General features: G+C 39.2%; 1 protein-coding gene across 7 annotated transcripts in view; it reads right to left on the reverse strand.

Annotated features, from left to right (window-relative positions):
• Window positions 1–11373, reverse strand: part of LOC123502368 (membrane metallo-endopeptidase-like 1) — an 83908-nt gene extending 72535 nt beyond the window's left edge. For 6 of the 7 annotated variants that reach the window (XR_006673981.1, XM_045251540.1, XM_045251539.1 and 3 more), the window contains exons 1-5: window positions 11225–11373; window positions 9749–9928; window positions 8924–9014; window positions 5803–6016; window positions 5179–5386 (exon numbers count right to left, since the gene is read on the reverse strand). Coding sequence is in view for 6 of the 7 variants with exons in the window: in XM_045251540.1 (XP_045107475.1) it covers window positions 5179–5386; window positions 5803–6016; window positions 8924–9014; window positions 9749–9928; window positions 11225–11329 (798 nt within the window). In the remaining variant the exon portion in view is untranslated. The remainder of the gene's footprint in view (window positions 1–5178; window positions 5387–5802; window positions 6017–8923; window positions 9015–9748; window positions 9929–11224) is intronic. The other variant, XM_045251541.1, reaches the window with a different exon arrangement.
• Between the last annotated feature and the right edge of the window lie 2192 nt (window positions 11374–13565).

The following is a 13565-nucleotide window of genomic DNA, read 5'->3' on the forward strand; positions in this document are numbered from 1 at the left end:
ATCCATAGCCTTTAGTCTCTCCTCATATGTCATCCCTTCAAGTTCTGGGACCATTCTTGTAGCCATTTTTGTAGCCTCTCAATTTTCTTATGTGATGAGGGAACTACTCCTGCATATTCAATCTGGGTCTTATTATAGTATTTATCAACTTCATCAGTCCATGTAGTGAAATGCTACTCCAATATTCCTCAGCAAATTATATGGAAAAATTCTATCAATATGGACTGGTTGAGGAGATAAGTGACTTTCTAGTTCTATTCCAATCTTATAGAACAGGTCGATTTCCATGACATGGCTTTTTGTTCAAGAAAAAAAAGATCTTAAGGTCTTGTTGAGAACAATGATAACTCTGCACAGTTTCGATCGATATGAAACAAATTTATGAGCTGTTTCTGGATGTCATTAATATAAATGAGGAAAAGTATTGGTGAATAGATGTGGATGAGACACTTGGACTTCATATCTTTAAAAGAAATCAAATAAATCCATCTCAATGTGTGAAACTTCTCTAAAGTAATCTTGCGTGTGGATGTCAAAGAAATCCAGATAGATGCAGTCAAATCCTCTCTCTTGTACTCTGGGACCAATTAGGATACTACTAAAATCACAAGCACCAACAGAAGAAATACTATATAGAAAAACAAAACTCAGAGAAACAGAAGGTTGAAAGATATATATATATATATATATATATATATATATATATATATATATATATATATATATAGAAAAATAGAAATGAGGAGGAAAGGAAGAGACACAGAAGGTGGCAGAAGCATGAGAAAAAAATAATGAAAAGTCAGAGGAGAAGAAGGCATTTTTTTGAGAATTATAGGAGATAGGATAAGGAAATGGTATATAGAAGAGAAGGAAAAGAAAAAAATGGACCAAGTTTAACTAAAAATGATAAAGGCAAGAGACTAAAAATGATGTATACAAACATAGACGGGGTTTTATCAAGTAAATTAGAATTAAGAGATTACATAAAGAAAGAAGAACCAGATATTGTATGCCTGGTGGAAACAAAGTTAAATGAGGCAATAAAAATAGACATAGATGAAAGGTATAATATGTGGAGGAGAGACAGAGTGGGTAAAGGAGGAGGAGGAGTCGTGATGATGTTAAGGAAGGAGATAGTGGTAAATCAAGTGGAGTGTGGGGAAGGAAAATCAGAAATACTGTACATTAAGATACATATTAATAAAAAGGAGTTAACAATCATTGGAACATATGTGCCACCAAAAACAAACTCATGGACTAACCAAGAATATAGAGATATGATAGATGACACAATAAGGAGTCTTACAAGAATCATTAAAGAAAGGAGAGAAGTGATATTGGTAGGAGATTTCAACTGTAAGGAGGTGGACTGGGAAAATTATGAAAGTGGTATGGGGGAAGAAGCCTGGGGAGATAGATTCCTGAACCTAATGATAGATAATTTGATGGTCCAAAGAGTAAAGGAAAACACAAGATTCAGAGGAAACGATGAGCCGGCAAGATTGGACCTAGTTTCTACAAGGGATATGCAAATGAATGATGATATAAGACACAAGTGCCCATTGGGAAAGAGTGACCATGTAATATTACAAATAGATATAGAAGAAGGAAAGGAAGATAGAGACGATTCATACAAAGGAGACCGATTAAATTACAGAAAGGCCGATATTGAGAACCTGAAGAGCTATTTTAAAAACGTAAACTAGGAGGAGATGGAAAACTCAAACGGTTCAAGAGAAATATAACTTATTTTTGGAAATATACAAAAACAGGAATCAGGGCAAATGTCCCAAAATATAGACCTAAAGAAGAAGGAAAGAAAGATTGGTTTAATGCAAGATGTGCTAGGGCAAAGGAGAAAAGAGATGGAGCATGGAAAAGGTGGAGAAGAAACAGAAATCCAGAAAATAAGGAAAACTTCAAAACAGCAAGAAATGAATATGCTAAGGTGAGAAAGGAAGAAGAAAGGAACTATGAAAAGAACATTGTCGAAAAATGTAAGGAACAACCAAAATTATTCTACAGATTCATAAATGGAAAAATAAGACAAAAAGAAACAATAGAAAGGTTAAAAGGCAAAAACGGAATGGTGGAAGACCCAAAAAGTATGGCAGAACTGTTAAATAGTAAATTTCATGAGGTCTTTACTAAGGAATCCAAATTTGAAAAACCACAGGGTAATAGAGAGACTGTCTATACGAAAGAGATTAAAGTAACCAAGCTTGAAATAAAAGAGTTAATGACGGTATCAGATGAGGAGAAGGCAATGGGACCGGATGAAGTCTCAGGCAGAATATTAAAAGTATGTAGAGAAGAACTAGCAAGCCTTATATACATCATAAAATGCTCAATAGAAAATGGAACAGTACCAGTAGAATGGAAAAGAGCTGAGGCGGTTCCCATATATAAGGGTGTAAGGAAGAAAGAACCTTTAAATTACAGACCGGTATCACTAACTAGTGTAATATGCAAGATGTGTGAAAGAGTAATAAAAAAACAATGGATTAAGTTTCTTGAAGACAACAAATTATTATGAAATAGACAATTTTGATTAAGAAAAGGTCGGTCGTGTGTAACAAATTTATTGAGTTTCTACTGTAGAATAGTTGATAAAGTACAAGAGAGAGAGAGGGATGGATTGACTGTATTTATTTAGATTTAAAAAAGGCTTTTGATAAAGTGCCACATGAAAGATTAAAATGAAAGAGGAGAAGGGTGGCTTAAAAGGAAGCACATTGAGATGGATGGAAAATTACTTGAGGGGGAGAGATATAAGGACAGTAGTTAAAGATATTAAGTCCAAGTGGAGAGCAGTAGACTGCCGAGTACCACAGGGGTCAGTATTGGCGCCAATACTTTTCTCATATATATAAACAACATGCCAGAGAGAGCGAACAGCTACATAAATCTGTTTGCGGATGATGCGAAACTGTGCAGAGTCATTAAACAAAAAGAGGATTGTGAAATACTGCAGGAAGACTTAAACAAGATCTGGAAATGGAACAAAAATGGGAGATGGAATTCAATGTGGACAAAAGCCATGTCATGGAAATTGGAAAAAGTGAAAGACGACCAGTGGGAATCTATAAGATGGAAGATGGAGTATAACTAGAAAAAGTAGAAAAGGAAAAAGACTTGGGAGTTACGATGGAAGAAAACAATCAACTGGTAAACCATATTGATAGAATTTTCAGAGAGGCATATCTACATGTATAATTCTTTAAAACTATGACATATTGCTACAAACACACAAATGCGCACACACACACACACACACACACACACACGGCCCGGTAGCTCAGTGGTTAGAGCACTGGCTTCACAAGCCAGAGGACCGGGGTTCGATTCCCCGGCCGGGAGGAGATATTTCGGTGTGTCTCCTTTCACATGTAGCCCTGTAAATCAAAGAGTTGTGACCTTGTTGTCCCGGTGTGTGGTGTGTGCCTGGTCTCAGGCCTATCCCAAGATCGGAAACAATGAGCTCTGAACTCGTTCCGTAGGGTAACATCTGGCTGTCTCGTCAGAACAAACAGTGAATTACACACGTGTGAAAGAATAATAAAGAAACAATGGATTGAGTTCCTTGAAGATAACAAATTGATATCAAATAGCCAATTTGGTTTTAGAAAAAGACGGTCTTGAGTAACTAATTTATTGAGTTTCTATTGTAGAATAGTTGATAGAGTACAAGAGAGAGAGGGATGGGTTGACTGTATTTATTTGGATTTAAAAAAGGCGTTTGACAAAGTGCCACATGCAAGATTACTATGGAAATTAGAGGAGAAGAGTTGCTTAAAAGGAAGCACATTGAGATGGATAGAAAATTATTTGAGGGGGAGAAAAATAAGGACAGTAGTTAAAGATATGAAGTCCAAGTGGAGAGGAGTAGAAAGCGGAGTGCCACAGGGGTCAGTATTGGCACCAATACTTTTCCTCATTTATATTAACGACATGCCAGAAGGAGTGAACAACTACATAAATCTGTTTGCAGATGATATGAAACTTTGCAGAGTTATAAAGCAAAAAGAAGATTGTGAAATACTTCAAGAAGACCTAAATAAGATCTGGGAATGGAGTAAAAAGTGGGAAATGGAATTCATTGTAGACAAAAGCCATGTCATGGAAATGGGAAAGAGTAAAAGACGACCCTTGGAAATCTATAAGATGAGAGATGGAGTAGAACTGGAGAAAGTAAAAAAGGAAAAGGACTTGGGTGTGACGATAGAAGAAAACAATCAACCGATAAGCCATATTGATGGAACTTTTAGAGAGACATGTAATTTGCTAAGGAATATTGGAGGAGCATTTAACTACATGGACAAAGAAATCATGAAGAAATTAATAAGTACTATAATAAGACCCAGATTTGAATGTGCAAGAGTAGTGTGGACCCCTCATAAAAAGAAACACATAAGGAAGTTGGAGACTACAAAAACTGGCTACAAGAATGGTTCCAGAATTTGAAGGGATGACATATGAGGAGAGACTAAGGCTATGGATCTACCAACTCTGGAACAAAGAAGGGAGAGAGGGGATCTGATACAAGTTTATAAATTGATCAACGGAATGGACCAAGTGGATAATGAGAAACTGATCCTGAGAGAAGAAAATGACATTCAAAGCACATGATCACATAGTAAAAAGCTGAAAAAGGGAAGATGTTTGAGAGATGTAAAAAAATATAGTTTCCCGCAAAGATGTATTGAGACGTGGAACAATTTGAATGAAGAAGTAGTGTCTGCAACGAGTGTGCATACTTTTAAAGTAAGATTGGACAAGTGTAGATATGGAGACGGGGCCACATGACCATAAAGCCTAGGCCTTGTAAAACTACAACTAGGTTAATACACACACACACACACTGCGTAATGTAGTTGTTTTTCACGCTCGAGTCACAATCGAGAGTGCCGAATTCTAGTCCCGGAAAGCAGCGAGGCAAATGGGCAAGCCTCTTAATGTGTGGCCCCTGTTCACCTAGCAGTAAATAGATACGGGATGTAACTCAAGGGGTTGTGGCCTTGCTTTCCCGGTGTGTGTTGTGTGTGATGTGATCTCAGTCCTACCCAAAGATCGGTCTATGAGCTCTGAGCTCACTCCGTAATGGGGAAGACTGGCTGGGTGACCAGCAGATGACCAAGGTGAATTACACACACACTGAGACTCTCAGAGCATACTCACCACACACTTTCTAAATTTTTCATATTCTTCATTAACAGTATAGGAGGAATTGCCCAGGGATTGGAGGTAGGTATAGTGTCTCTCCAGGCAAACCTTCCTGGCCAAATCTTCAGTGAAACGTGAGCCGGGCACAGTGGGATGTCGGCTCAACATGAAGGCCTCTTTGTTCTTAGGATCGATATCAAGCTCCATGGTGAAGAACGGCATGCTGTGAAGGAGAGAGAGAGAGAGAGAGAGAGAGAGAGAGAGAGATGAGTGAGGCTGAAGAGTGACAACCAAGGAAGGGATAAAATATGATAAAGCTTAGGAGAAGTGAATCTAGTGATTACATGTTCAGAGAGAGAGAGAGAGAGAGAGAGAGAGAGAGAGAGAGAGAGACTGCAAAGAACAATGAACCAAGTAAGGAATGAATATAGACAGACCTGAGAAGAATTTTTTGGGTACAGTGAAGGAGAATGTGACTGTAATGGGTGTCACTATTAAGGAAAGTGCTGAAAACAGTGCATTACTTAGCAACATCCCACCACCAGCACCTCCATCAACGAAGTAATCAACAACAAGAACAAAAAGAGAAGATCAGTCAGTGCAAAGTATCAAGTAGTCACTCATTCACATTCAACTCACAATCCTTTATTCATCATGTAGCCCAAAGCGTCACTCAGGTCAAAGATAAAGCTTTTGTCGGCACGGAATTTATAGACACCAAACAAGTCCCTGATAGGTTTAGCCCGGTCCTTGTTGGCGTCCTGACTCCCTGAGTTGAAGCAGCTGTCATACAAAGCCTTCATTTTGCCTGCGCCAGTGCTGCTGTCGCTGCTGCTCTGCTTCTCCAGCTCCTCTGTCAATTGCACATTTATTTATTGTATTTGTAAGTTTTATTCAATTATTTATCTAGTTATCTTTTTAACCTTTTTTTTTTTTTTTACCATGACAGTTGCAGTTGATGTGATACAGAAGATTAGTTAAATGAAAAACTTAGTTAAATAAAACTTCCTTACTCTCTCTCTCTCTCTCTCTCTCTCTCTCTCTCTCTCTCTCTCTCTCTCTCTCTCTCTCTCTCTCTCTCTCTCTCTCTCTCTCTCTCTCTCTCTGTGGTGTTGTTGAAGTGATGCAAGTTTTGAAGTGTGTTTTTAAGGATCTCAAGACAGATTATTAACAGGAGAAATAGTCTTGAGAACTTGGCTGATCATCTTTGTGGCATTTGAAAATAGTAGTTTGGGTGAATACAGGCTGTACCCAGACACAATTTATTCCTCTTTACAGTAACTTCTAAATGTTATACTGTGTACATGTGAATCAATCCATTATTCTTTTAGTTTGTACACTCATCCCTTTAGGTGCTCTTAATGATTTTGTAGTCTTTTAACATTGTGTGGTGTTCAGTATTGCAATGAAAGTGTTTAGTGTTGATGCAGACCTTGGGAACAGTAACACATGTCAAAATGTTTTTTTTATTTTTATTTATTTATGTATTTTTTTTGTAAGAGGGTAAAGCTGCCCAAAAGCAAAAAAAAAAAAAAGCCCCACTTGGTTGCCAGTTTCCTTAGGTGCAATTGCTAGCCACAATAAAGAGATAAATGTCCCTTTTTTAAAGGATGTCAAGCAGGCAGGGAATTCCAGAGTGTAACAGAGAAAGGTATGAATGATTGAGAGTACTGGTTAACTTCTGCATTAGAGAGCTGAACAGAGTAGGGATGAGAGAAAGAAGTTATAAGAAGAAATACTGAAGCAGGCAGGGAATTCCAGAGTGTGTCAGAGCAAGTATGTATATAGGGATGAGAGAAAGAAGTTATAAGAAGTTGGAAATACCGAAGCAGGCAGGGAGTTCCAGAGTGTGTCAGAGCAAGGTATGAATGATTGAGAGTACTGGTTAGTAGGGAGTGATTAGGGAGCTTTGAAGGACTGAACATACTTATAAATGGGTACAACATATGGAAACAGGCCGGCATGCTTTGTACACGGACTGCCCTATGTATATTTAACCCTTGAAACAACGGACCTCCCATCAACGGATTTCGGAAACTATGGAAAAATTCTGGAGTCTGGTTTAATCTACGGACGAATATTAAAATGCACGCGATTGTCTGTTCCCGGCAAATTATTGTCCGGTAGATGGCGGGTCGGTCGCGTCATGAGCTGTTGGCCGCCATGTTTTATCTTCAGTCCATGCATTTTCAACAAACAGCGAACATTGTCCAGTGCTTACCACAGCTTTTTTATGCATTTGTACCCTTTCCACAAATGCTTAACTTATCCAAAATGCCTCCTGAACCTAGTAAACCAGTGAAGCATAATCAAAAGGCTCTTCCAGTGGCTGCTAAGCTTGAACTAATACGAAAATTAGAAAAAGGAACAAGTGTTGCGAAGCTGTGTGAGGAGTATGGGGTGGCCAAACAGACTGTTTAAGACATCAAGAAAGCCAAGCGTAACTCGGGAAGTTTGGCGAGAAACGCACAAAATAGCCTCTATTTACATACTGATTACAATTGGAAATTCAAGAAACGAGTGAGTACAAATGGTGTTCTGCTCACAAGCAACTCTTTCTCTTTGCAATGCAGAAAAACCAGATGTCCCTAGTTGCTATGGTTACCAAAATATCACAAGTTGAATGAGGTGGTATAATTGGTGTACGTGGCCTTGTGTCCGATCGGCGCCAGCGGCCTTGGCTACAGTGATAGATAACGGGCCCCTTGTATCCTCTCTCTCTCTCTCTCTCTCTCTCTCTCTCTCTCTCTCTCTCTCTCTCTCTCTCTCTCTCTCTCTCTCTCTCTCTCTCTCTCTCTCTCTCTGGTGATGGTGGTAGAATGTCCTCCCCCTCGGTGGTTGAACCTCCTTTATCCGTATCAGAGCCAAGAACATAGCTATCTTCGCTTTCTATTATTGTATAAACTGTTAATTCCAATGCCCTTTCGATACCACTCTCATTCAAAAGTTGTCTCCCCACAACGTGACGAGAGACCTGAGGTGTAGAAGAAAGGCGCACGGGAGAGGTGACGGAATCGGACACCATGGAATCACTTTTGCTCTCACCATCCATTGTGGAAGTTGGTGACACACTGACCTATAGCATATGGTTACTCCCGATGAGTGTTGCCAACTCACAAGCAAAGAAAACGGGAAGAAAATAGCCAAAATATAGCCCAAAACGCCCAAACGTCGATCGACGTGTCCCGAGTCTTGCGTGATGAATGTCTATCGACGTTTATTAAACTGACCATGCTCATGTCATCTATTTCAGGTTATTTGTTGTACTTAATGCTTTGTAATACTGCTTGAATAATATCTTAATGATTACACAGTATTTTACATACATTTTATAGTTTTTTACGTACTTTTGCAGAGAACGGACTTTTGCAATCTACGGATAGGGTCATGCACGCATTTGTCCGTTGTTTCGAGGGTCGAGTGTACTGAGTGTGTAGCCCTCTTGGTGCCCTGTACCAAAACTTGTGTTTTTGTGTTCTTACAGAATACAGTATAGGCCACCATGGTACATTGGAACCAAGCAAACTTTGAGGTGCAAGGAATCCCAAAGCGCATGGGTTTGAATCCGGATCAGTGTCCGAGTGTAAGGAGGGCTTCCTTACTCGGGGAAATGGTTCCCTAATGGGTGGACTTTAAGATAAGAGGTGCCCAAAAACTAACTCCTTTAACCCATAACTTCTCGTGAAAATCCCACATTGTATGAAAATAAATAAATGAATAATTAAATTAAAACATTGTCACTTATTCATGCTGAGCCCACCTTTGATCATCATCCTTGCCATGGTGCCAGGCTGCCTCGCCTGGATGTATGACTTGCTCATCTCTCCTCCACAGGCGTATTGGTAGAAATTCTGCACATGTAGGGTTACATATTAGATACATGTGCTTTTTACTGCTTATTCTCTCCACTTCCTTAAAGCAACAGTTCACTATTTTGTCTCATCAGTTCCTCTCTCTCTCTCTCTCTCTCTCTCTCTCTCTCTCTCTCTCTCTCTCTCTCTCTCTCTCTCTCTCTCTCTCTCTCTCTCTCTCTCTCTCTATCTTCTACTGCTACTTTCATTTTCATGCTAACTGCTCTTCTGATCTTGCTAACTGCACATATCTTTCCCTCACTCATATTCTGTCCACTTCCATAATGCAAGAGTTAATGAGTATCCCTCGTCTTTCATCCTGTTCACTGGTAAACTTAGAAACTCCTTCAAGCAGGAGGCTTTAACACTTCCTTACTTTTTGATAACCATTTAGTGAACTCCTTTTATTTGCTTTTTATTATTTATTTATTATTTCTTCAAGCTCTCTGCTAATGTGCCTCTTACATGGGTCAGTATTCAGAAACATTATTCTCTCACTACGACTATTTCCTGAGGCCACAGACGTGATTAGCAGGGTTTCAAGTGTTTCTCCAATTAATAATGTGAAAATCTTGTCACATCTGACTCAAGAATTATAAAACGCCTCAGAAAAACATGCATGTCAATTTAGGTAAAGCCTCTTGAAATAGTGGAGGTGAGGCAGAAAAGTTTGTGAGAATACCAGCTATTGAAAGGAAAGGTCAGTCAGTCAGTCAGGTAGTCATGTCACTCACCTCACAAGCCTCCTGAGTACTGTCCATCATTTCAATCATGCCCCTTGCCTGACTCACACTGGTGGCGGTGGTGGTAATGTCATTCTGTGTAATATTAATTGTTTCATTGTTAGGTACAATTTCTGGAGGAGTGGTTGGGGTTTCAGGAATAATGCCTTCGTGACCTTTACTTTTTGTATCCTGTCGATGTAAAAAATGTGCATATTTAGAATTCATAGTATGATTAGTGTAGTATGCATCAGTATTAGCGGTAGTAATGATAGCACACACTTTAGCACTTACATCAGTTCGACTGTCTATTGTACACTCTCATTACAACTGTTTTCTAAGGCCACAGAAATGATTAGTGATGATGCAGAAGTCTTGTCAATCTGCCTCTAGAACCATAAACATCTTAAAAGCTCATGTGAATTTAGATGAAGCTTTTTAGAATAATGGGGGTGAAGCATAGAAGTGTTTGAAAATATGAACCTGAGTGTATGGCAGTGATTCAGGCAAGTGAGGACAGGACACTGGCAACACTGCTAGACTGGAGCTCACATTCAAACCTTGTTTTGAAACTTGGAACAAACTAACATTGCATTTGTACTGAAACTCATTTTAAATCATAAGATAATAGATGATCCAAATAATGCCAATAATCTAGAATCTTATAATGAAATGTTAGTTGTGATAAGAATGCTAATATCAGATGTAACTGATGAACTGAAGCTTTGAAAGAATAAGAGGAAAAGAATAAAGAATGTCATCCACAGCCTCTCTGTCCTTAGTAAAGTCTTTGAAAACAGTGATGGTGGGAGACACAAGCATTTCAGAATACAAGGTGCTCTTTAAAAACAGTGATGGGGAGAGAGACAAGCATTTCAGAATACATGGTGTTCTTTGAAAACAGTGATGGTGAAAAAGACAAACATTTCAGAATATAGGGTGCCCTTTGAAAACAGTGAAGGGGGTAGAAAGAAGCATTTCAAAATACAGGATGCCCTTTAAAAACAATGATGGTGGGAGAGAGAAGCATTTCAGAACAAAGGGTACCCTTTGAAAAAAGTGATGGCGGGTGAGACAAGCATTTCAGAATACATAATGCTCTTTGAAAACAGTGATGGTGGCAGAGCACAGTATTTCAGAATATGGGTTTAGAGAGAGCAGAAGTGAGGCATTGTGTGGCTTCCTTGTTTGAGCTACTCAATCCCTTCAGTACTGGGACATATTTTCACCTTGAGTTTTGGGTATAATTAGACAATTTTATTGACATGAGGAAAGGTCTATGTAGGTCAGAAGATTAATGGCTATATTAATTACCACACATGTTTTATAAGCAGTATAAAATCACCAAATAGTAATCAGAATGAATATGAAAGTGCTTCATGAAATTGAAGGGGTTACTTCCTAAAAGAGTGGATGTTTACAGAAAGATTCAGGAATGTGCAGGGTGGTGTGGTGAGTGTAAAAGTGGATAGGACAGCTGTTACTTCCCTGGTTGGACGTGGGATGGGCAACCACGCTCACAATGATGATGAAACAAATGCACACAACAACAATAGCCAGAATTCCCAGCTTAATTTTGGTGTTTCGCTCCATGCTGGTGGTGATGCCTGCCAAAAGAGAGAGAGAGAGAGGATTAGTGGCATATTATATATAGATATTTAAATTTATTATTTACCTTTTGGTCATGAAAGGTAAGGTTGAGGGTGATGGTGGTGGTGGTGGTGATGGTGGTGATGGGTGTGTCTCTTTGTACTGTGTTACTGGGAAAAACAATGCCGACAGTAGTGATGATGAAGATGGTAGTAGAGTTGCAGTTCTTCATTATAGCCTGCAACTTTAAGCACAACAACCTATTCAAGAATTATTGATGCTTTGTCTTCTACTTAGTGTGTGAAGATTGAGTGACACTGCCGAGCCACTGAATCACCAATAGCCACAGCACACCCCAACCATTTCTCTCAGTAAATGAAGCGTCCGAGTGCCAAGCCAGCAATCCACACACTGATGCACTCACACACACACACACACACACACACACACACACACACACACACACACACACACACACACACGATGTCTGAGAGATGTTAAAAAATTTAGTTTCCCGCAAAGATGTGTTGAGACTTGGAACAGTTTGAGTGAGGAAGTGGTATCAGCAAAGAGTGTACATAGTTTTAAAGAAAAATTGGATAAGTGTAGATATGGAGACGGGACCACACGAGCATAAAGCCCAGGCCCTGTAAAACTACAACTAGGTAAATACACACACACACACACACACACACACACAAGAGCGTTTATGTGAAGAAAATTCTGGAGTTGGAAGGTAAAATTGAAAAACTGTTTGAAAAGTATGGGGGCCTGGAAACGAGTTATGACAATGTAATGAAAGAGTGTGCCGATATGAAGAAAGAAAATGAAGTACTGAAAGAGGAAGTTAAGTTAATTAAAGTGAATTGCGACAAATGTGGAGAATCTTTAGGAAAAGTGATGGAGAAGCAGGCTGAATGGAAAAAAAGTCAGGAAGTGGAAAGAAAGGAGGTAAATTACAAAGTTGCAAGTCTGGAAAAGGAAATCAAAGAGTCTGGGGAGAAAACTTTGGGCCTTGCTGAAATTATAGATCAACAGATCATAGAAGAGAAGATTGCTGAGAAAGTGGTGAAGGTTATTAAGTCAAATGAGACATTGGTGAGGGAAACTGTAGACAAAAAGAGATGTGTGGTGATATTTGGTGTGGAGGAGGATAAGACACCGAGTAAAATGGAGAGAGAGAAAACATAAAAAGGTGATAAATAATATCATTAATGTGGTGCAGGAGGAGGAAAAGACCTAGTACAAGAAATAGAGGACTTCCATAGAATTGGAAAGTTCACAGGAGAAGGTATGAGGCCAATAAGAATCAAACTTAAGTCACAAAAGGATGTAGATGAATTGGTGGAGAAGTCATGGAGGCTAGCCCAGCAGGAAACAACAAGGAAGATTTGGTTGAGAAGAGATCTCGGTGAAAAGGAAAGAGAAATGTTAAATGAGTTGAGAAAGGAGGCTTTGAAAAAAATGAAGAGAGGACAGAAGAGGAGAAGAAAGAGTTTTCTGGAGAATCTTGGATATGAGACTGAGGAAGTGGTTCATAACCCAGAAAAGTACAGCAAGAAAGGACTAAAGAAACTTACGTATGAGCGGAATGTAATGTATTCCAACATAAATGGAGTGATATCGGGATTTTAGAACTCAACGATTACTTGAGGGACAAGAACCCAGATATTGTGGGTCTTACTGAAACAAAACTGAGAGAGGAGAAGACCTGATGATGGTTGGAGAAGGAAATATAATGTTTGGAAAAGAAATAGAGTAGGTAAGATGGGAGGAGGAGTGATGTTGCTGGTTAAAAAGATATAAAGGTGGATCAAGTGAAAAAGGTATGGGAAAGGCAGAAGTGCTAAAGATCAGAGCAGAAACTAATGAAGGAAAAAGAGGCACTACATAGTGGTGTACGTACCACCTAAGACAAATGCATGGTCAGTACAGGAATATGAAGAAATGATAAGTGATACAGGAACATGTCTGGAAGAAATGTTGGGTGGCTGTGAACGAACTATAATGATGGGAGATTTTAATTGTAAAGAGGTGTGTTGGGAGGACTGGTCAATGGAAGGATCAGAGACAACATGGGGAAATACACTATTGACACTGGCAATGGAAAATGTGTTAACTCAGTGGGTCAAAGAAGATACTAGGTTTGGAGGAGAGGGAGCATCGTCAAGACTGGACTTGGTCTTTAGTACAGAGCCAATGGTCATTGAGGAGATGAGGGTGGAGTGCCCTTTAGCAA

The sequence above is a fragment of the Portunus trituberculatus genome, chromosome 11 (assembly GCF_017591435.1).
Source record: "Portunus trituberculatus isolate SZX2019 chromosome 11, ASM1759143v1, whole genome shotgun sequence".
Taxonomy (NCBI): Eukaryota; Metazoa; Arthropoda; class Malacostraca; order Decapoda; family Portunidae; genus Portunus; species Portunus trituberculatus.